A 22964-nucleotide genomic window follows, 5' to 3' on the forward strand; every position below is an offset into this window, starting at 1 on the left:
TACCACATACACTTTGGGGTGCGTGTTTTTTTGTGTGCTGCCGCTTGCAACGGGTTGCGCGAGTTTCGCTCAGTTTCGTTTGCTTGAATAGCGACGTGTTCTTAATTGAAACATCTCTTTGTGTAGAAAAATGCAAGACAGTGGTGCTTTTGCATCGCTTGCATTAACACAGGGTTGGTGCTAAGGTTTGCTTTTCATTTTTGTTTCATCAACACATATAATTGGTAAAAATGTAACTTAAACAATTGGTAACATGAAAATATAAATAAATAAATCTGCCCCGAGTGAGGATCGAACTCACGACCTTAAGATTATGAGACTTACGCGCTACCGACTGCGCTATCGAGGCTTGTGATATGGCGTTAGCTAGTCAACAATGGGGAGGATATGGACTTTTTTATAATTTGATTTAATATTTTTTTATGAGATTACTTAACTTTTATAAAATATATTTATTTAATTTTTTTTTTATTTAAAGGTTTTCATTTAATATGTCTGTATATTTATTCGTGTAAATATTAGATTTAATTTTGTGTAGTTTTTTGTTATACCAAATAGTATATAAAATGGTCACATAGATAATTGGCAAACATTTTTTCATTTATTTTAGACTATAAAAGCGTGAAAATATATAGAATTTAATTAATTAAAACCTTAATTATTATGTAATAATATAAAACGCTTCTTATCTTATTCTATTAGTAGGGAAAAAATAATTGCGGAACAGGTTGATGATGATAACCATAGTTTATTCGCCTAATCATAGAGCTCCGCTCAACAATCATCCCCCTTTTTGATTTTGAACTAGATTTTGAACAATAATATGACCAGTGTTTGGCTGGATGGAATTTGTATAGTTATGTGTTATAATTTTTTGTTTTAACTAAACTATTTTGTATACATCAATTATTTCATTCTTTTTTATACAACTCTCCTTATTGTCAAATTATTTACACGTAAACGAAATGCTCTCTACAAAAATAATAATTCTAACCGATTAGCAGAGCGTAGTTTCGATCTACGGACCTCTGGGTTATGGGCCCAGCACGCTTCCACTGCGCCACTCTGCTTCATGCTCTGTTGCCAGTTAAATGTATTTATAATCACTCCTCTCGCCTATTACCGTACACCGCTTACTTAGCCAGTCTGTGCGCATGTCTGATTATCTGTTCTGATCGAATGCGTACACACGATGTAGTTGCTGTTTTTATTTGTTTATTCTAAAATAGAATAACACCGATGTTGACTGTTTTTGTCCTTTTCTAAGGGCTTTTGTCGCTCGCATTACACTTTTTTTTATCAGTCGATCGCGACCAGACACGTGCGTTGCCAAAAAGTGCCAAAAAGCGCATTAAATTACAAGCTGCACAATCTGATTAAGATAGCCCCCATTGGATGCAGTGCACGAGATAGAAACACTCCGTTTTTGGGCAGTCCGGGCCTTCGTAAAAGGATGCTCTTACGCACTCTGATAGCTTCCAGTTGCGCGCCGTCCAGCCTCCAGAATGCGCCGAGGCTTTTTTTTTATTAACCCTAAATATTTGATGAGGGGGCCTTTTTTCGATCTCGAAACCATTGCTTTGGAGATGGTTTCTGTCACGGTCAAAGAAAAGTGTCGGAATGTTCTGTGCTTCGGTCATGCAACGCCCACTTGCCAGCAATGGCCAACAACAGCTGGAGAGAGAGAGAGCCCTTTGCATTAGGTAGACGGCAGCAGCACGATGAGGCGTGTGTAGGCTTGGTTTGGTGGAAGTCTTCACTCACGAACAGAGTTTGTCCATTAGAGGGGAATCGGGCCCGTTTGGCCGACCCGTTCGTTATCGTAATCTGACTTGCGAAAACTCGCCAGAGCGCTTGTCTGTCGTGCGCGGTCACGAGATAAGAACCGTCTTCACCGTCTGCTCTTGCTTGCGCTACATGAGCTAAGTTTTGGGTCGTGCCCTGCATCGCATCGCAGTTGGCTTTTGGTGTGGTTCGTGTTGCCTCACGCCGGCCACAATGGACGGTGACGGTTTTCGGGGGCTTTAGACGCGACTATCACGTGAGGCCGCCTTGGGCATCGGTCGGCATTCGTAAAGCTGTCATGTTTTCTAAGCTCGCACAAAAGACAACGGACGACACCGCCCAAGTGTTTCATTCCCGTCTGGGGAACCGCCCGTGAGACAGGGTTTAATTTACGTACGGTAATAATGAAACTGTATTTATGAAAGAAAGCGAGAAGGTTCACTAGTAGAGATGGGCGTTTTTTTAATGAAGTATCACGTGTAGCCCTTTGTTGTAATAATGCGAATAAATGCATGAAGTGTTGAAGAAACCATTAGTCAAGGATCAAGACACAAAGCGTCAAAGTCAAATGATAATAATGATGATGTATAGTAAACCAATCAACAAATATTTTTAAGTGTAATAACAAATAAAAGTAGATTTCTTCCCTGCCCCGAGTGAGGATCGAACTCACGACCTTAAGATTATGAGACTTACGCGCTACCTACTGCGCTATCGAGGCAAGCTGATAGAGAGGGAAGTTCTTTTCAATTAGTTTAATTATCTTCACCCTACCTTCTGTCTTTACAGGAAATGTCCCCTGGGTTCTCCGCTTGGCATAATTCCACCCATCGCTCACAAGGCGCCCCAACAATGTGCAAATCGTGAGCACCAATTTCCATCGTATATATAAATTAGATAATAATATGAATAACTTTATAAGGCAGCTTACCCTGCCGGAAGCAGGCAGGAGGCGAGACATAGGTGAAGCAAATCGTAGACCTCGTCGACGGCTTCGTTCACTCTTATAATAATCTCTCCCTAGGTCACTCTCGGATGTTACGGGGACGGGTGGAAGGAGTGCCTGGAGGAACCGAGACGCAAGATCGCAGATCGTGCCAAGACCACCACTGCCGCCCGCTCTCCGAGAAGTGGTCTCACGATTGAGGGTGCCGGGCGTGCGCCATTCCACCGACACAGGTCGCAAAGCCTGGGAAAGAAGATATACCCCTCCTCGACCACATAAACCCTTCAGCATTCCCCCTGCCCTTCGTAATCCTTCGTCTGATCGGAGTGAATTGCGCTACGCTGAATCGTTCATGCGCGCGATGATCTTACGAATAAGCGCGCGTGCCCCCGGATTTTTTTGTTGTGTGTTTTAGCTTTGCTTGCCGGCATGGGACGTACATGGGGGTCGTACATGCACACGAACATATACGGGCTCTCGATGCTAGATTATAGTTGAATGGGGTGGGGAAGGGTTTGATGGCGAAGTGGTGGTCACAGATGAAGCAGGAGGGGTAATTTGAACTTGCTGCCGTAAGTGGCTGGCGGACAGGCCAGTTCTCTGACCTGCATATACACACACACGTTGGCACCGGTACCAATCACTTCATCCGCGTGGTATGCTGTTTGCTATGACATTGGTATCTTAGTTTTGGCATGTACTCGTGAAACGTACCGGAGATGGAGTGAGTACAGTAGTGTTGGGAATGTGAGCAAGTAAATAACAAGATGAAGTAGTTTTCAAAACTTAACTGAAAAATCCTATTAAACTGTCTGTATTTTGATTGAGTAATGATAGAAATCCATATCGTAATTGATCGTGAAGTGTCGTTTGCTTGATAAACATACACAAAATGAAGCACTATTCTAGATTATCTTTCTGGAATTTGGCAGTTTAATCAGATATAACGTTGAAATGCTGGATTTTGTAGTTTGGCTGATTAAATTAGCCTATTAAAAATATTATAATTATTCAAACTTAATTGACAGTACATCAAGTGAAATAAAATTAAATAAAAATAATTTTCATCCAAGAACAGAATGCAAAAACAGCAAAAAAGATTTATTATTAAATGTTCAAATGATTTTCTAGGCTTATTTAAATTAAAAAAATTACATCAAACACTGTACTTCTTTCATTTACTTAACTTCAACACTCCTATTCCGTGGTCCTTACAGCTCCCTCTTGCTGGCACCGGCGATCAGGTAGTCCCGAACGTGAGTGATTCATTTCCCACCGGTCCGACCAAATCCCACGTCCGCCACGTAGAGCTTCCTGCGCGATATGGCTTGCGCCCGGATCGTGCCAGAGTGGCGCAACACATCGCAACACAAGCAGGAGGCTGCCGCGGTGTGGCGCATTCGAAATTGGAAGCGTGCGCACACGCGTTCGTGTACTGGAAGCGACAAGCGGCACCGGGCTGAATCCTTTCCCATTCAATTTCGATCCATTCGATTGGTGTGTGTGTGTGTGTGTGTGTGTGTGTGTGTGTGCTGGCGCGATCGTGTGCAAAGGAGAAGGAGAAGAAATGGTAGACGACGGTCAGCGACACATCCCAAGCAGCATAAGGCGCATGGGGCGGCAAAGTTCTCCCCGTTTTCTCTTCGCTCCATTCGCCTCGCCTTCATTTCTGCGAGCGCAAATAAAAACACGGACAGATTGATCGAGCAGAGAATGGTGCGTGGTGGGGTTAGGTAGAGGGCATGGCAGGCACACATTGCTCAGACACACGCCGGGCGCGCAACCCCGAAGTAGACCTGCACCTTCCGGACCCCTTCAGAAAGCCACCGGTTGTGCCATTGTTGAACACGCGCGCGATCGCAGACGGAATGCGCGCCTCACAAGGGTTGCGCGGGGTTTGGGAACGGGGCAGGGAAAACGGATTCCCTTTTCGATCACCGCCAACGATCACTCTAGAGACTCTCTCTCTCCCTCTTTCTCTTGCTCCACCCAGTTGATGCTCCTTTTTTATATATCCTACCCCTTGATGCGGGGTTTGTTCGAGATCAAAGTTCGATTGGAAGTGACGGAGGGGTGGGAGAGTGGGATCACTGGGGAGTAGGGAGTAGGGAAAACAGGGGGTTTGGGACGCGTGCAATTTACGAAAGAGCACGAGTCTGGGAACTCGCGAACGCAAAACGTTCTCACGGCCTTTAAGATGACTCGTTTGCTGTTCCCTTTTCACTCTCTCTCTCTCTCTGCCTTTCCCTCTATCCTCTACTCTACTCCGTCACTCTCTTTCTTGCCTGTCGCTTCGCTCTTGGACAGCAGACGGACCACCACCACCCCTTTCGGACGTTCGGCAGTGATCTGGAAGGGCAAGGGAATGCACGGAAGAAAGGATCGTGCCTCGTTGGGGCAGAAGGAAGGAATTGAATTTTGTTGTTGGTTGCTCCGTTGTTCTCTTTTGCGGCTGCTGCTGATGATATTTCGCGGTGGCTTTTCGTGTGCGTTGGTCCGCACACACGCGCGCGCGCGAGGGTTCGTCGCGCACCTTTCGAGCGAAATCTTTTTGCTGTCATTAAGGAGGCTGCGATTTCTTTTCTCTTCTTTGCTAGGGTGGGGGTAAGGGAGAATGAATGTTGCGCGCGAGAGGGATGCTTTATTTGAAACAGTTTTTTTTTTGTCTTCTGCTGTGTGTTGTTGTCTGTTCCGTGTGTTATTGTTGTTGTTCGAACCCATTTTCCCTCACCACGCCGTGCTCTTTACATCCTTTTTTTTTGTTGATCGCCGAGGTTGCGGTTGCGGTTTTTGGGTTGCGGATGCTGCTGCTGCTGTTCGTTCGCAATCCGCAACCGTTTCCTTTTGTCAGTTAGCTTGCGCGGAGGGGTTTTTCGTTGCTATGACGGTGGGATTTGTATTGTAGCGACGGGTGACTATGAACAAGACGGTAGTTTTGTTGTTGTTGTTGTCTGTGGAAAGGGATACGCACGCACGGGGATGCGCTGGTCCTGGTGGTTTTGCGCCGGTAAGCTGCTTCCACTTCCAGCGCGGCGTGCTGGGGCGTTGTGCATTTTCAATTTGCCTCGAGTGATTGTTCGGCTCTTGTGGTGAGCTTCCAGTTTGCAATCACGATTCATTTTAGTGGGATGGGGTGGGGCAGGGGGAAAGGGTTTCTTGGTAGAGAGCGGGGGTCGGTGGTGGGCTTTTACTTTTGGGCAGCCCGATTACCATCGATCTGTCACTGCCGACAAGACGATTGTACTTTGGGGATATTAAAAATTTATGTTTTCAAGATATTGCGTGTTTTACATTACTGCAGTATAGTTTTCATACCAGTCTAAAACTTGTGATAGTTTTTAATACAAAAATAATTTGTTATGCTAAAATAGTACAGTTTGATGCATTCTAGATTAAGTATTTGGAAAAAGTCCCTTAACAAATATTTAATAATAAATATACACTTTTTTCATTTTTTAAGTAGCTTTTCAGAATTTTTAGATAAAAAGAAGAGAACACATTGATAACCTCCGACATTCTTTGAATACATAGTAATGCTTCTCTTCAGTCTGATATTAGCAGAGCGTAGTTTCGATCTACGGACCTCTGGGTTATGGGCCCAGCACGCTTCCACTGCGCCACTCTGCTCTGTGAGAGTTTGCGATAAAAATAAATGGTTGGTCCAGTATCCAGCTTTTGCATAATTTATGAAATCTAAGAAGGCGAATTCTTCTCTTTTTTCAAATGAAATTTTTCAAACGACAACACCAATTTCTATTCTGCCTCCATTCGTAGCAGGCTTGGCGAAGCTACACATTCGCCGCAGCAATCTGGTCGCATCGTTTGTTCGGTTTAGTTCTGTATACGATGGAGACCACAATTAATCCTATCCGAACGGTCGGGAAAAAGGTAATTGTGGAGTACGGTGGTCGCATATATTCCGCCCCGCAGCAAGATCTACCGAAAGTGTCACGGATGGATGTGAGAGTTTGCTAAACGGTTGTGTTGGAGTGATTTAATTTAAACCATGGTGACCTTTCCACTTTCCCCCTTTCACAGTCGCCATCGAACAGGTGGTTAACTATGCGAAAGATTCAACAGCACCAGCAGGAGCGTTCGGGTGGATGCTATGGATCGAAGGAGGAAATCAAACGACCCGTCTCAGACACTCTCAGCGAGCTGAGCGATTCGGACGGTCAGGGATGCACACCGAAGCTTCCGTCCATTAATCCGGCCGTATCCTGTAGCGCGGCGAAGGTTCTATCCGAGCTGAAAGAGGAAGTAACACGGCTCATTGACGAATCGATCGAGAAAATCGAACAAAATTGGACACACAGTTCAAAGTTGGACTCCGAAGCGGTGCGTGAAACTGTGCCAGAACCAGAGCTGATGACAGAACCCGTTAAAGCTGCGGAAGATTTGACCAAAAAGCTACATCCCGATGGAGATCGTGGTCTGTTGCCGCACCGAGAGCAAAATTTACAAGTACTGCACACGGAACTGTTTGAGACGAGCAAGCAGCAGACGCGCATGAAGCTGCTAAACGAAATTCGTGATCTCGTGGAGCGTTTGAAGGATATGGAAACGTTGGAATAGTGTGAGGGGTGGGCAGAGCGATCGCTTGAACGTTTTGAAACAGTCGTTTTATTCGTTATTGATGTTTTATTGCTACATTCTAATCAAATAGAAGTTCAGCATTGAAAGGAGCCACGGTGGAAATGCTCCATCAATGGAAATCGCCCTGAAGTGTTGCCTAATTCTTCCACCCACCAAGGCGCAAGTTAAATGTAAAAGAAATGAAACATCATCATCTTCATTGTCTGCTGCAAAGATGGTAAAAGCTGTCCGGGTTCACACGTAGTGGGATTATCTTTGTGTTGTGGGTGACGAAAGCGATCCGTAACGATATTGTACGAAATGAATCAATATTGACGGCTCAAAGTAACATTGAGTCGTTCGGTTGGATTGCTCTCGTTCGTCGGCTGAGTACGTATTTGGTGAAAAAGACATGTTCGTTGGATGATATTGCTTTCACAATCCATTACCGTCGGTGCCCCGACACAACAAATCATGAACCACCAACCTTGCCTGGGATGTCAGATTCTCCGTAAATGGGACTTGCGAAGGGTATCGATTCCATTTGTTTGGTTGGTTGTTGCGTTACGGTGGAAGACTTTTTAAACTTTGACAACTGGTGCGTTGTCTGGTCTGGGTGTTACCCGTGTCTAGACGCGTACATCATTGAGAAGTCATTGAGGCATCATCCACTGTGGGATGAGAAGATTGCTTCATTGTTGAAAGCAATGATACAGACACTGGGCGAATCGTGCATTAAACGCTCTCCGGTGTGCATTTAATACAAAATAATTAATTCAGGCTTCATGCGTTGAGTTATGCATCAAGATATCCTGGATTTTCCATTCCCTTTTGAAGTTACATTGGCATCCTCTCCAAAAGTGTCTCTTATCTGCTAGCATTTTGTCATGGTTTTGTGTTCTCTGAATTCTTCACCTTCTTCTTTCTTCTACAGGGGAAATTTGGTGTTTTGGGGCTCTAAGCCCTCATTGTATTGGGTCTGGTTGACGAATGCATCTTACCAATTTAAAGTACGAATCGTAAGCAAAAGTCAAAAACACAGATGGGTGTAAAATGACCCCATTGCCTTTTGCCGAAACTCTACGGAACCACAGTTCGGGCGGTAAAGCTTTATTGATGATAACACTAATGCGTAAATTTAAGGTAAGTAAAATTACACCCATCGGCAGGATTTCGGGTGACATTTTGAGTGGCAAACATTTCAGATTCTTCAATCTTTTGCTCGCTTCTTATTGCTGCTCCTCCACCCTTCATCCCAGCAGGTGGTATTTAACGGTCGTCCGTTTATCAATGCGCGCAACTCCGGTTGCTTGCTCGGGACGGCTGGGTACCCTTCCTCCCTTCTCGCAAATTCCAGCAACGGAACGCGCGGAGAGCCCAAGTTTCTCGCTCAAGTCCTGCCCAGATTAGCGGCAATAATCGACCACTTCAGGCGCAAAACCGCAAAATGTCTGGAGGCAGACAGGGGCGTTAAAAGCTACCGCTTCGGAGGTTATGTTGACATGCATTAAGGCGAAGAAAATTACCTACTGCTGCCTACCAGCTTTCCGGTATCCCGCACGCTGAAAGGCATGGGAAATCGGTTTAACGGACTCCGATGTGCCGCCGCCGAAAGGACCCGATTATCGTCCGGCGTTCGCCGAAAGCGACTCAATGCGGTCAGAATCCCCGGGAGGGCACCACTCCGAGGATTTGTGTCACTCGGCTCGAAATCAAACTCATTGAAAAGATAGCCTCATTTCTGAGGCACCGAATGGTAATGGGATAGGTATCTGCAGGGTGCCGCGGGGCGAGGCAGATTATAAACACTGGCCCTCCATGTGACAGTGTTACGACAGGCGCGCTCGATCATGCCCGATCGCGAGGTGCTCAATGGCGCACATTTCTCTCGCGCTTTTGCCCTCTTACTGCCACCAGCTCTAAGCACGCGCGCGCCGCTCAGGTCGGGTGGAAGCGAATGGGCGCATAAAAGCATCGCGGACACACCGAAATCTCTTAATGAATTTGATGACATCGAGATGTGACAGGATGTGGCATTAATTTCCAGAAAGACGGAATCTCCAAAACTCCGATTGGGTTCGATGCGGTTTGGAATACGGGCGGCGGGTGCGGTTGTTAATTAAAATACAACTGCGATCCTCAGCTGCGATCCCAAGCTGAAGGTTAACCGCGGGTCTCTAATTTAGTAATTTAGCAAATTGTCTCACCAGCCGAATTGGGGGACCAAATAACCGATCAAGAACGATTTTAGAAAATTAGCGCATACTGTTCTGTGGTGGGGAATGGAAGACTAATGATCTTCTTTGCGCACTATGCCTTCGAGCTCTTGGACGTTTGGAATGTTTGGCTGGATTCTAACGTATGGAGCGCATGCATTTGGGTACCGTTGACTTTTTTTCGTAGTGAAAGATTGTCGATCCCTGGGTCGTATAGGAATTTGTATTTTATCAATAATTTATCTAAATATGTTTCCCTCTTGAAACCCCGAGCCGCTCAAATACACATCACACGATCAACACAACATCCTCCCCTAGAGAATGTGTCCCACGAGTGCCGAAGGTGTAGCCCGGAATGGGACAACACTTTGCCACTTTGCCACCGCCATGTCGGGGAATATGGACGCGTTTGTGATAACTTTCGACCGGTTTTCCCCCGCAGTCCGCAGCTGGTGACATCAAAAGGAAGCTCAACGGTGTCCCGCTACCAGGAGGAAGGCCTCTAATGTTTGAAGTGTGGGAAAAACTGGAATGCCGGTGCCACTTGTTGTGACGAAATGGAGTGCTACACATTATTGTTTCACCTGGAACGGGCTCTGCTCCACCGGCAGCGCACTGTTTTGCGATAAGCTCCGTTGCGCGGTAATGGGAAAATGCTGCTAACTGGGACCGATCGAAGCCCGGCCAGCGACGATGATGATGATGATGTGTTTAGAAGGCACGGGGAAGGTGAAGGAAGCGAAGTTTATGTTTGGCAAGTAGATTATGTGACAAACGGCGCCCGAAAGCGTGCAAGCGGGCCGGTTTGTTGAGCGCTACCCGTGGAATCTGTAGGCTGGGTCGAGGGGAAGTGGCCGATTAGATTAGCTCGGTACTCGGTGGGCTGTATTTTCACATTGCCGTGCTACACGACTAGTCCGCAGAGAGAGAGAGAGAGAGAGAGAGAGAGAGAGAGAGAGAGATCATTTAGAAGAGTGAGGCAATTGAAAAGATGGCATTTAAGATTGGCTAAAGGCATTTTTTCGGCTCCGGGCGGCAAGAGCCTAAAACGCCGAGAGCCTTGAGCGAATGTATTTTGGGATGCCGTTGGCTTATCGGTGGTATTTTTCTATCCTATGATTAGTGAACTGGTGCTTAAACACCTTTAATCAGGAGGAAAGCTTTTGGGCTGAGACGCTGGTTGAAGCTTTCGGCCAAGTGATATATACACCGTCCATTAGAAAGAAGCTTCAGCGATTGCTAATGTAGGGAAATTAATTAAAAATGATTGCACGCGAGAGATAGAGGAGAGTCTGTTAAAAAATACACTCTAAATTGGAGACTTATTTTCAGGTATATAAAAAAACTTAAAATAATTTTCCCACAGTTGTCTGCATAACATGGCAAACAGAACAGAGTTGTAATCGTAATGCACGAAGCGTTGCTTCAAAATTGAACCACAAAAGTCGACGGCTCGACGTGGAACCCTTCACCGAATGCAGTGACGAAGTTTTGGCCGTCTTTCCGCTTTGACCCTGTGCCGCATTTTGAGCACACCGGCAGCTGCATGGCAGTGCGTACAGGCACGTTTGTGCAAATGCCCGCATCCGCAACCCGACCGCACCCGGTACTTTCTTTTGATCTGCACGCGCGCCCGCGCTTTGTGGTCGGGCGGGGTAGCCGTAATTACACATCAGGTAGCTTTTATTGCCACAATTACCGGGCGGTCGTAACATGGTCGTGATAGGGTGGGCTTGGAAAGGGGGTAGGATTGGTAGGAGCAGCAAACGTGGAACGGTGATTTTTCCAAGCGTTGTATGTGATGCCCTTATCCGTCATCTGAGGCCCGATGTCTTTGCCGCCGTGTAAGAGAATAGTGTTAGTGCAAATGCAGCCAGGGTAGGCAAAGGCAGTTAGTTGGAGGTGAATAAAATTTCATGAGCAGGTGTGATAATTACCATAAAATCAAATTTAAAGGAATTTTGAAAGATAAAGAAAAAGAGATATAGAAAAATGATACGAAAATTATTAGTAGTTCCAATAAGTTTGTAGCGTCAACATCCATGTATCAGCTCCACCGACCAGAGCAGATAATTAAATGATCGAGAAATGTCTGAGATATACATCGGGTGGAGAATAATATATTTGTTCAGTGTTTTTTAGTACTTGTTTACAAATGCCATAAGTGAACAAGCGTTGCTTGTTTCTTGGCTTCTGTATGTATGATAATGTTCGTCAGGAGATGAAGAACAAAGTTGTGAGAATCCGGTTCGAAGGACTATTTTTATTAATTCAAAAGGAATTAGCTTTTCCACTTCTCATTCAATTCGGTCTTGATCGTCAACGATGTACTGCGATCATTAGACTTCAGCCACCTCAAAATTGGCCACATGTACGACATTTCTCCTTTCTTCTCCACTACCTCTTCATCCCATCGTAACATCTAACTAAAATGAAGCTTCATGTTTGCCGCCCTGTGCTGTATCGGTAGTCGGAACCGTGTCGGAGCCTTATCGAGAAACATTCATTTATGCCACACGTCGCACACAGTACGAGACCCCAGATGAGCATCAGCAGCAACTTGTGTACGTCAGCCCATTTTATTAGTCCGGCGAGATTATTATTCTAATGATGCTGGGGTGGTGTCTTGGGCGTAGGCAAAGATGAAACGAACAAACAGATACAAACACACAGAGAAAAGTGGACAGCAAAGCGAGGTGAAACAGGGCAAGCATTTTCAAACAAATCAAACGGTACCAGTTGGAGCACCGCCTAGGCTGTGTGGGTGTGTGAAGCGCCAAGCTGACAAGGAGCCAGCTTTCATTTAGTGGTAACCTGCCACGCGGTGCCCGGTGCACTTTTGCCGCACTTTTGAGGGGATTGGGTTTGCGGGGGTGCGATAATGGGCACCATAATTTACGGGTCGACGATAATTTGCCTCGCCGGTTGACCTGCGCGGGTGACATTTTACCATTCACCGTTGCTTTTGCCGGTTGCCGGTATGGGAACGGTTACCCTTCCTATGCTAGCTAGTGGAACCATTTTGGAACTGGTCGCGGTGTTGCCGGTGACTTATTGTAATGCGCTACTCACACCCCCCTCCGTTTGGCGACGAAACGTGCCTGATGGAAGGCTCATCTGTTAAGGCGTTTTATTGGCAGGATTGCCACATCGCGTTAGAAGAAGGACAGAACCTGCGCCGAGGATCGTTAAGATAGCAAGCGCAAAATAGATCGCGCATAGTTGTAGAAGGCATGCCTTTTTTGTTTCTCCTCTCCATCCATTTGGTGGTGCGAGAAGGTAAGGGTTTAACTCATTCCGAAACCCCCTGAGTTGTGTGTCACTTTGCCCTGGCTGATTAGTTTACGTTCCGTGGGTGCGTGTGTTTTTTGGTTGTCGGAGATATTAGTAGACAAAAAAGCCTATTTCTTGGTAAAAATGCCTGGAACCCATTGCTGGGGAAAGGATTTTTTTAGGACGTGTCCACACAGTTTTGGGGTTTGTGATCATACGCGTGATCTCGCGTGATCTTCGTCCTCCCCCTGAAAATGAGATGCGATTTTAAGGCTAGCTCGTGCGTAGTTTATGATCATTGGCTTTAGAACGGTCGTGAGCCGCGTCATCAGGGTGTGTGTGTATACGTTTGAAGCATAAATCGTCACACGCCTAGCCACGATTTTCGGCAACTGTGACCACTCGGACTCGTGCAACGGGCACGGAAGGTCAGAGCCATTTGTTGGGAAGATTTATTTCGGATTAATCGTGCCCCGTGAACGGGACGGGTGCGACGACACGACACTACATGGGTAGCCGTTTTGTTGTTTTTTTTTTTCGGGGCCGTTTGGCCGGGAGTGTTTAGTCGCCGTTAAAACCGATTATGCTTCGTGCTGCGGGAACAAGGCCGTTTAGGGTTTGGGTGTGGTTGTGTCTTAAGCGTGGTGAAAGCGCGCCTACAAGCTACTACAGGGTCCGCTGTCAGGTTTAACCGCGTTTGCAATTAATCGGCTGATAACGGTGACAATGTTTGTTGGGTTTGAATGCGAGTTTTATGTTAAACTTATGCTGGTTGCTAGTTGCACAAACAAGCAGCATCATTGGGAAGCTGTCCTATGATGAGGGGATCGCGATTTCGGGGATCGGTTCTTTTCTTCTTACTCATTCCTCAATCACATACGATCAGGCGCATTTTTACCGGCTTTAAATGCATTTTTGAACCTGTTTGTCCAAACATATCAACGCTACGCGAGGCAATAAATAGAAGCATAAAGTTAACACATTACACCATCGTTCGGAGGCGCTTTTCGGAGTGAAAGATGTGCAACGCAAACGCTTCCTTCCGCCAATAAAACGAGCGCTCGAATGCTCCCGATCCAAGGCAAGGCCGGCCGCGTCAAATGATGGTTTTATAGTCCCGTTCCATTCCAGTTCCCGGAGTGGCGAGTATGCAAATGATGATCTCATACCGAAATTGTTACATTTTATCATCGTCCCGCCGGGATGCAATGAAACTCGTATACAGGTGTTAAGTCGCTAATGATCACCGTTGCTGCATCGATTGTACCGTAAGCGAGTGATTGCACACTGCCCGGCCGATCACAACCCACACGGCTGCGCCTTTGAAGCTCTTCATCGTGAGGATGGGCGATAGGGAGACCAGTGGCTTTGGAGCGTTTTCTGTCGTCACGATGCTGCAGCATAAGTGCACCAGTTACGGGTGTGCGATCGAGAAGATAAAATCGGTTTGCTTACCAAGCCACACCCCTTCGGACACGCGGTGCAGTGATAAATTATGTAATTGATTAATGATCGAACGGGCGGTTTTCCGTTCCGGCGAGTCGTTGCACGGGGCTTGTAGAAGCTTCTTCAGTTCCTTTGACTCCACGTATTGTTACTTCATTGTTTTACATGTGCCGAAGCCGTTAAGAATGGCGCTGAGTTGACTTTCCCATGCCGCGCGGTGCGTGAAGGAACGAAAAAAGGGATGAAAATTGTTCCCTTATGCCGAAAGTATCATAAAACTGAAAGTGATGCTATAATTAACGTTAGTGTGTTAAGCATTAAAAATTTAAATTTTTCTCCTCGGAAAAGAGAGGAAAAACGTTAGTGTAGGGTAATATCTTGCCATGTTAAATTTCATACCATTACGCTAAAATATGATTCTGTTGTGTTGGTCGGTTGGATGAATGGATCTTGAAACTGCAGCAAAATGTTACATTGGTGCTTCTAAGCTCCCATCTTCAGTTTTAGTTAAATAAAAAATAAAAAAAAGAATCTTATTGGGATTTTTTTTTGGAAAATATTGTCAAATCAATTTAAAAGCCAGCGTTTATGGAATACATTTGGCAGAAAAGCATCAACCAGCAAACCTGGAACGATGCTTCGAATGCACATGCATTACCATATACCTTACACATCGACAGGGAATTGATTACCGTCAAAACGAAATATTTGACTCCATTTCGATTAATTTATTTTGCATTTTACACTTTCGCCTTGATGCGTTGTTGGTTATTTCCCGGTTGGCAAAACACAGAACATCCATCGGTTCGTACGCTGCGGCGGCATCATTAATGACACCGGTTGATGTGTGCATCATTCGCGACCCGCGCGCACGGAAGGCGTGAAATGAAAAACGCATTATCATTATTTTATGATCCGTCCCACTTTTCTCCATCTGCTGCGCTAAAAAGCGCATGAAACGCAAATCAGTCCCATCGCCGCCGTCGTTGGGCCTTGGGAAACTTTAGTCCGATATGGAGGGAATGCACATTAAAGGTGAAATTATAGCCTCACCTCTTCCCTGTGGCATTCCCAGCAAACAAAAACGCATCACCGTCCATCGGCAGCTGCCGATTTCGGGTGTTGTCATCGAGCTGACTTTGTTGCATTTAGTGCGGATTGATCGTACCGAAAACGCAGTGACGGCGGCGCAAAAGCTTTCTAATGGAGATGAGGTAGTGTGTGTGCGTGTATGTTACCGTTTGCCCCGTTTCTGGAGTGGTCCGGTGCTTTCTTATTGCTCCGCTGCGGCGGTTTATTTTGGTTTTGTTTTAGGGGAGGCAGGATGGGCGATAAAAAATCAATTTCAAACCACTCACCACAGCTTCTCACACCGCTCTCACCGAGATGTGTGTTTGTGTGTGTGTGTGTGTGTGTGTGTGTTCCTGGCACGCTCGTTAATGAAAATGAAGGTGATAAATTGAATTAGCATTCCCACACCATTTAGCGCTGCCGGCGGACCAAACAGCTCCGAAAAGCTTCTTCACCTATAAAAGATCCGTTCCTGGGTTTTTCGGGGGGATAGGAGAAGAAAGATGCCCTTGCACTAGGACGCCGCCAAGCCATTGTGGCACGGCGATCGTCCGGCGGTTTCGAAGTGCTAATTAATTATCATACAAATTGATAACATAAATTTGAACACGATCTTTTCGACACCGGTAAATGGAGTTGGAGTTTTTGGCTTTTTTCGTAAGCAGTTTTGTGTGCATGTGTGTGCATGGTATAGGGTGCAATTTATGTGCCAAGCTGCCTTTTTTTTTAGTTCCTCCCAAAACCGAGTCCGTCCAGTGTGTTTTGATCGGTTTGCAATGAGCAATTAATTTGACTGGTTTTCTGTGGCGTAGTAGGTACGAACGTGGCGTTCCCTTCCGTGGACGTGATTTTGTTGGCGAACGAGTAGATCGAAGCCTGGGAACGTTTCTTGATAGGGGACATAGGGGACGACCATTATAGTAGCGGGTTGAATTGCTTTAACATAAAAATTGATAGCCGGTTGTGAAGAGCGGCAGGTTGGTGTTATTGCGGTGTAGAGACGGTCGAAAACGTAGACTTTTATGTACTTAAAAGCGAGGCGATCTTATAAATCAGGGTCGATCGGTGGTAGGTAAACGATCGCTTTATGAATGTTAGGGGGTTTTGAGGGGCTTTTAAGCGCAATAATTTAGGATACAATAGGAAGATATTGATATCTTCTATATTTTGTTGTTGCAATTGGAAATATAGATGTTTTGTAGAACGGTTCAGATACTTCTCTTTGGCCTAGATTAGGGGTCTCCAAACAACGTCCAGCGCACTTCATACAGGGTTTACCAAGTCACTTTGCGATGTGAGCTGCACAATTCATCTCACTTGAGACGTATTTCTATTCTGACGTGCTACTTCATTTGGCCCGAAATAATTTTCTATTCCACCGCATTCATTTTCATCCATTATATGAAGTCTTTTCACACGGGATGTTAGCTGGAGCCGTCCGCGATGTTTACATTTTTTTCAAAAATAAATTTTTGGGCTTTTAGAGCTGATTTGTGATACAACTATGTTGTTTAACAAAGAATACAAGTTGATCTTTGCTCCGCTGTAGCATTCTAGCCGAAAAATGGATTATTCGATGAGATATTAGCAGTTGAACCAGCTCAGTCTAATCTGCTAATAACTCAATGAATAACCCATGTTTCGGCTAGAATGCTACAGCGGAGCAAAGATCAACTTGTATTCTTTGTTAAACAACATAGTTGTATCACAAATCAGCTCTAAAAGCCCAAAAATTTATTTTTTGAAAAAAATGTAAACATCGCGAACGGCTCCAGCTAACATCCCCTGTGAAAAGACTTCATATAATGGATGCAAATGAATGCGGTGGAATAGAAAATTATTTCGGGCCAAATGAAGTAGCACGTCAGAATAGAAATACGTCTCAAGTGAGATGAATTGTGCAGCTCACATCGCAAAGTGACTTGGTAAACCCTGTAAGATCCGCGATGAGTTTAGGATGATAAAAATAGTCTGTTATTTCGACTAATTTGATCAACTATTTCATTTTTAAGTTTTCAGTATGAAAATCAAGCTTCGATAATAGAAAGCTGTATAAATTTCATGCATTCACTGAATATGTTCTTAACAAAACGAGATTTAAACGTTCACCAAAACAGCAAAGGGTTTAATCTAAATGACTTGCCTGGAGAATGTTATTTACAAAACATTGCGACCCGCAAACGAAAAGTTTGAGGATCCCTGACCTACATACTTCTAGAAAATCGTAAGGCACAATTACGGTTTGAGATTGAGCTTAAGTTGGTGTTAAGGAGATACTTCAAATCAATCCTAAACACATAGCAATAGCACTTTTATTGCACACCCAGTTAGATCTACATGCGCCGAAAGGCTGAACAGATTAGTAGAATGATTCATACCTCCAAGCTCTCTTGTACACCCTCAACGCTAAGTAATATCGGGATCTAATTCTAGGGTCGATGACGTTAAATCTTTCACCAGAAGTGCTAGGATTAACCGTCGGTATCGCCCGCGCTTAGAGGTAAGTCCATTATTAATTTTTTAAAGCTTGATTAATACAAATCCCACCTTAACATTGATAAATCCTTAATCTACTAGAAATCAACGAGCACCTGTAAAGTTGTAAACGTTCTTACATCACTCTCCTGACCCGTGCCGTCTATCAGCACGCCATCCAACACCCGGCGGCATGACTCTTTAGAAAAAAGGCCCCCATCAAATGGTATGCCAATAACCGCTTTATCTAGTCACCAACCCGGATAGAGTAAATATTGACACAGAAGTCGACACGGATGCCACCGCCGCCAATGACAATGTAGGGAGAGAGAGAAAGAGAGACTTCGTCCAAGTGGGGGGGCTCGAAAGTGGCACCCTGTCCAAAGCGTACATACGTCGGTGATGGTTGGTAACCGCTGCCGGCTGGACTAGCTGTACTGCATATGTACTACTGTATGTGCAACTTTCAATGAACTGTACTCTGGGGCCACTCGAGGCTTCCCAGGAGTGGCGGCGCTCAGAGGTCCAATAAACTTTGCACAAGTGCGCCGGGTACCTTCAAAACCCCTGATGCCCACTCCCCAAGTGCCCCTTGAAATTGCACGATAAAGCAATAAATGGGTTCGCGCGTGCTCGATAGGCCGTCAAGTGTGTTGGAAAGGGGTTTCGGCGAAGGCTTGTCAATATGCCCCAACCCAACATCCCATCAACGACCCGGTAACTATCGACAGTTTGTACCGTTTTGTCTAGCTGTGTTGTGAGGTGCGCGGGAGGGGGCGAAAAACACCGCCCGCGGATCGATTGTTGATAGGCCTGTGGGATCAGTGGGTTGTGAAGTGCAACATCATCATCATCATCATCGTTCGGACGTTCGAACGCCCGGCAATCGCCAATTAATGCATCGTCAAACAAATGAGCCGCATTAGCGAGATGGCGTCAGCGCAGAGTGAGTGGCTCTAGTCACACCGTTCTAGCCGAAGGATGACACGAGCGTGACGATCGCCTTTGCCCACCGCCGATCTACTTTGTTGCCCGTTGGGTGGATGATGATTGCGGAACGTCCGTTTGAGGCAATATTTCCCCCCGTCAAATGAAGTTTCTGTCGAGCTTTAATGACTCACTAATAGGCGCGGGATGATTAATAAGCATGTGGCAAAGGAAGCGGATGTAGGAAAATAGCTAAACTTGTGGAAAGGGGCCATCGGCTAGAGCTTGTGATCTCGCTTACGCAACACTCTTTGCGCCCTTAACTTCGTAGAAGGTGATCACGTTTTTATCATTGCTTTGGGTCTTATATGAACCAAAGTTTCAATGTTGATAAGGATTAATCTTTGCTAATTTCACGTAAAAACGCAGATTATCTTTACGCGGTTACGGTACGATTGCACTCTACCTTTTCTTTTGGGTAACTTGCAAGAACAGATCCCTATTTCACGAGCAATCGGCCATGCGCTAAGTATAATACTTCACTATTAAATCCCTAATCGCTATCATCAAACGTGTAATGGTCGATTAAAACCGATCATTTACGAACTTTTTTGTCCTTTCCCAACTGCCAGCTGGATAAATTTCTTCTCGCCGTGCACTTGCAAGCTCGATCACATTCACTAATCCCTACTACGCTCTAACACTTTCTCCCAAACGCCCAGCTGCAGGCGCATTCCTTCCCCGAGCTGGCACCACACCTTGCAGCAGCATCACACACAAATCCTCTACGACGATGGGGTTGCGGTGTGTAAATGCGCAAAGCGAAAGGCTTCTTGTCGCTCTTCACACAGTTCTCACATCGCCCGTATAATCCCCTCACTGCGCTCATTAAGCGCATTAATAAAGAAAATTTATACCTTCCTTTCTCGCTTGTCGCTCTCTTGGGCCGTTTGCGCGCGGTAAAGAGTTATGATTTTATTCGCCCCACTTGTCCCGCTTTTCCTGGTCGCGCAGATCATCCGCCCGGTGGTGCGTCAAGTGTCTTCGTGCGCCGTCGCTTCGTCGCTAAAGCCCCGCGAAAGATTGATCAGCGCCGCACCATCGCCCCGGCACAGGTCGGCAAGCGCGATAATAAATGGCTGGGCGTTTATAAATCAAATCATCTATTAAATGGACTAACCGGGCCATCATCTACCCTCGGCCCTTCCCCAAGGTACGTTGTTTGTGTGCTGCCGCGTTGCTTGCCGCTTAATCGTTTACAAGCGCGTTGCTTGTTCGCGGTGCCGCCGTGTAATGGGGAGCGACTCGGGATCGGTTTCAACCACCTCTTCGGTTTTCTTCCCTTGCGGAGCGGATAAAGCATTTGTTTTTGTGTCTTTTGTAATCATAATTATCGTTACTAATGCTCTAGCTGGCCTGGACAGATGATGATGGTCGTTGCCGGCGTGTACCGTTTTTTAGTTTCAACGCTTTCTTTCGCTATTGTGCATTGGGCCAGGAAATGTCATCACTAAGCAATCAAACATAAATGTAACAAAAGGTGTGTAAACTAACAGTACGGCAACCTGCAGCGACGCTAGGAGATAATCATTTTATTGACTTTCGGTCTTTGCCTTGTGCGAGGGAACATTATGCGAAGTGCTGCGGCGCAGATGCTTCATCTCACTCCGGCGGACGGCGTTCCGGAGCTTTTTCATGAAAAACAGCATCACCATCCGCTGGTTCACGATTACGCTCGCGGTCGTGCCGACGCGCCGAAACAGCTTGCTAATGTTGACCATACGCATCATGGCGATCTTTTCGCTGCCCCGCCCTACCCCCGTCCAGCTGCACTTTGTCATGAACCGCTTGGTAAACAGTATATCGATTGCCTCTGTCATGCGGTTTTCGCTCTTCACTTCGGTAATCTGCGCGTTTAGCCATTGGTACATTTTGTCCTGATACTCTCTGTCGAGTAGTTTTTCGTTGAAGCTTTCTAGGCTCTGCAAGCAATCGATTTGCTTAAAGTCTACATCGCTGATCATGGGCTGCTTTGGGGCAGTTCGAGAATTGAGTCGGCTTTGGAGTATTTGCGCCTGTGCTTCGAGGTAAACCACTTTATCGGTAATTTTGCGAACCAACGCCTCCAGCAGGGTGATTTTTTGATTAACTTTTAGCAGAAAGTGGGAGAAATCTTTCTCGGATATTGTTCGCACCGATGCGGGTACAATTGTCATTGTTTTTGTGTGAGTTTTGGAAAAGGATGATTCAGCTATTGATTAAAAAAGCAGTTGAAATTATAAAGGAGAAATTATTGAATGCTAAAAATTGTGATGTTATTTAATTCATTTACCCTTTTGCTCACTGATATCTTCTTCGCAAGGCACGTTAGAACATTCTTCCTCCAAAGGGCTAGGCGTTGGACATTTTTGAACTACTTGCGAAGCAGTGTCTTCCGATGGTTCAATGCATTCTCCTTTCAGCTTGGAAACATGCCCATGTGCAACGGATAGGTTTGGTATATTAATCATTTTCACTGTGCAATTCATCTTTATCCACTTGGTGTTGGCCACACTTTCACCGTCAGTTAACAGTTTGTACATTTGTAGACCATCGCACCTTGGCCACAGTAGAATCGTTTCCGTTTGTTCCGTATCCAAAAGCCATCCTTCCGGCACAACGTAGAGCTGTTTGTTAGCATCCCCTGCTTCATGTGCCTCCACGATTGCGAAAGGCATTTTGTGGTCAAAAGGCAGGCGATAAACTTGTACGGCGATTGGTATAGCTATTTAGTTATAAACTAGAATGAAGCGAAAATCCAAACATTCTCAATGAAGAAGAGCAAAATTCAGAAAATTTTATAAGAAATAAAATAGAATTTAAAAAACAGTGTTAGATTTTTTAGATTTTCACACCTTATTTGAAAAATTACTAAAATTGTGTTTAAATTGGATGAACCATTACCATGCAGCATAAGCCGGCCTGACCGCCAAGGTCATAATGCTCGCAAGAACGCATCAAATGTAAACAAAACAAATCAAAACAAACCAAAGCAAGAAAATAAAATCATTACAGCGTAATGCTCACTAAAAGGACTCAAATTGTAAATTGATTCATTGTCAACAGGCACTTAGAGCGTAAAAGCTAGCTCATAACAGCCCCTAACCAGCTTGTAGCATTCTTCTCTACGCTACGACGGCCGGCATTTACGGCAGCGTCAAAGCATCCGTCACACGCACCCGTGGTGAACTCCCTTTTCACGCGCCCTTCGCTAGCACTGTTTGGCACCGTGTTTTTCTTACCACTTTTTACGTGCGAAGGATCATTCGAAGCTCAGGAACGAATTTCCGTTCCACGTTGCACTCGGAAAACGGTGCAGAATGCAATATTTTTACCACAAAAATAAACACACGAAAGACGCTGCCGCAGCTGCTCAAAACAACCACCGAGTGACAGAATGGCCGTGCCGGAGCGCCGCTGTCACTTTCAAGCTGCGTAGGTTTATAGCGGCCGGTTCGTTGATTGGATCTGTTTACGTTCGCGTGAACTTCGCCAACGCAAACCAAAGTACGATAAAATGTGCTAAAATGTTATAAAAAAAGATTTATTTATGTTTTAAAAACATAAAAATGATGAAATATTAAACCTAAAACCGTTCTGCTGGATCATAATCGCGGGTAGAAAGCAAAAAATCACGTACAGTTCATGCCATACGCGCCACTATTTAGTAGTAAATTATGAGCTTGACCATCGCCCCGGGGATAGATTGCGATGGAAACAGGGAAGGCTAATCACGCGGTGCGTCCGTCCGAGATGTGTAGTAGCCACCGGGCACACGCCATTAAGCGTATATAGAGGGCAGGCCTATGTGCCATGCTATGCTCGTCGCAACAGATAGCGCCGATTCCCGGTGGCAATCGGCGCAGCGCTACCGTGAGAGACGGTTCCCCCGAATGGCACTTGGTGCGCTCGTTTGCGGTAGTGCCGGGGCTGTGGCGCAATTTGTGGCGATTAATCATGTCATTATTCACACTACCGGCCGGGCAGGCGCTGGCAGGGTCTATTTCGTGACGAAATGCTTGTGAACCTGGTCGGCACTGAATAAAAAAAAACACTGATGTTATGTGCTGCGTTAAACGTTCCGAAACGGGAATCGGCGGCCACGGGAGGCAGAGGCAAAAGTTGAGTAAAATTTATTTTCTCCTTCTGTTTAATCGCCTTGCGTCTTTACGAGTTCGTCATTTGTGGATATTTTCTTACCACAGCAGCAC

At 45.5% G+C, this 22964-nt stretch overlaps 2 protein-coding genes and 4 non-coding genes across 8 annotated transcripts; 1 reads left to right on the forward strand and 5 right to left on the reverse strand.

Annotated features, from left to right (window-relative positions):
• Positions 1-276: 276 nt before the first annotated feature.
• On the reverse strand, positions 277-349 carry Trnam-cau (transfer RNA methionine (anticodon CAU)). Its single transcript has one exon. It is a non-coding gene; the product is annotated as a tRNA-Met (tRNA).
• Positions 350-998: 649 nt separating this feature from the next.
• On the reverse strand, positions 999-1070 carry Trnam-cau (transfer RNA methionine (anticodon CAU)). The gene has a single exon. It is a non-coding gene; the product is annotated as a tRNA-Met (tRNA).
• A 1363-nt stretch (positions 1071-2433) lies between these two features.
• On the reverse strand, positions 2434-2506 carry Trnam-cau (transfer RNA methionine (anticodon CAU)). Its single transcript has one exon. It is a non-coding gene; the product is annotated as a tRNA-Met (tRNA).
• Positions 2507-6286: 3780 nt separating this feature from the next.
• Trnam-cau (transfer RNA methionine (anticodon CAU)) lies at positions 6287-6358 on the reverse strand. Its single transcript has one exon. It is a non-coding gene; the product is annotated as a tRNA-Met (tRNA).
• A 116-nt stretch (positions 6359-6474) lies between these two features.
• LOC133392181 (uncharacterized) lies at positions 6475-7416 on the forward strand. 3 transcript variants are annotated; one of them, XM_061651391.1, is made up of 2 exons: positions 6475-6619; positions 6770-7416. In XM_061651391.1, the coding sequence occupies exons 1-2, from the start codon at positions 6578-6580 to the stop codon at positions 7304-7306; spliced, it is 579 nt and encodes a 192-aa protein (XP_061507375.1). In that variant the 5' UTR covers positions 6475-6577; the 3' UTR covers positions 7307-7416. The 3 variants fall into 3 exon arrangements, with proteins under 3 accessions (XP_061507375.1, XP_061507376.1, XP_061507374.1); XM_061651392.1 differs by having other exon boundaries at positions 6476-6709; XM_061651390.1 differs by having other exon boundaries at positions 6476-6691.
• A 12843-nt stretch (positions 7417-20259) lies between these two features.
• Positions 20260-22168, reverse strand: LOC1277281 (uncharacterized). Its single transcript, XM_316730.5, has 3 exons — positions 21996-22168; positions 21047-21493; positions 20260-20965 (listed from the first exon to the last, which is right to left on the reverse strand). The coding sequence occupies exons 2-3, from the start codon at positions 21429-21431 to the stop codon at positions 20307-20309; spliced, it is 1044 nt and encodes a 347-aa protein (XP_316730.4). The 5' UTR covers positions 21432-21493; positions 21996-22168; the 3' UTR covers positions 20260-20306.
• Between the last annotated feature and the right edge of the window lie 796 nt (positions 22169-22964).

This window comes from Anopheles gambiae, chromosome 2 (assembly GCF_943734735.2).
Source record: "Anopheles gambiae chromosome 2, idAnoGambNW_F1_1, whole genome shotgun sequence".
Taxonomy (NCBI): Eukaryota; Metazoa; Arthropoda; class Insecta; order Diptera; family Culicidae; genus Anopheles; species Anopheles gambiae.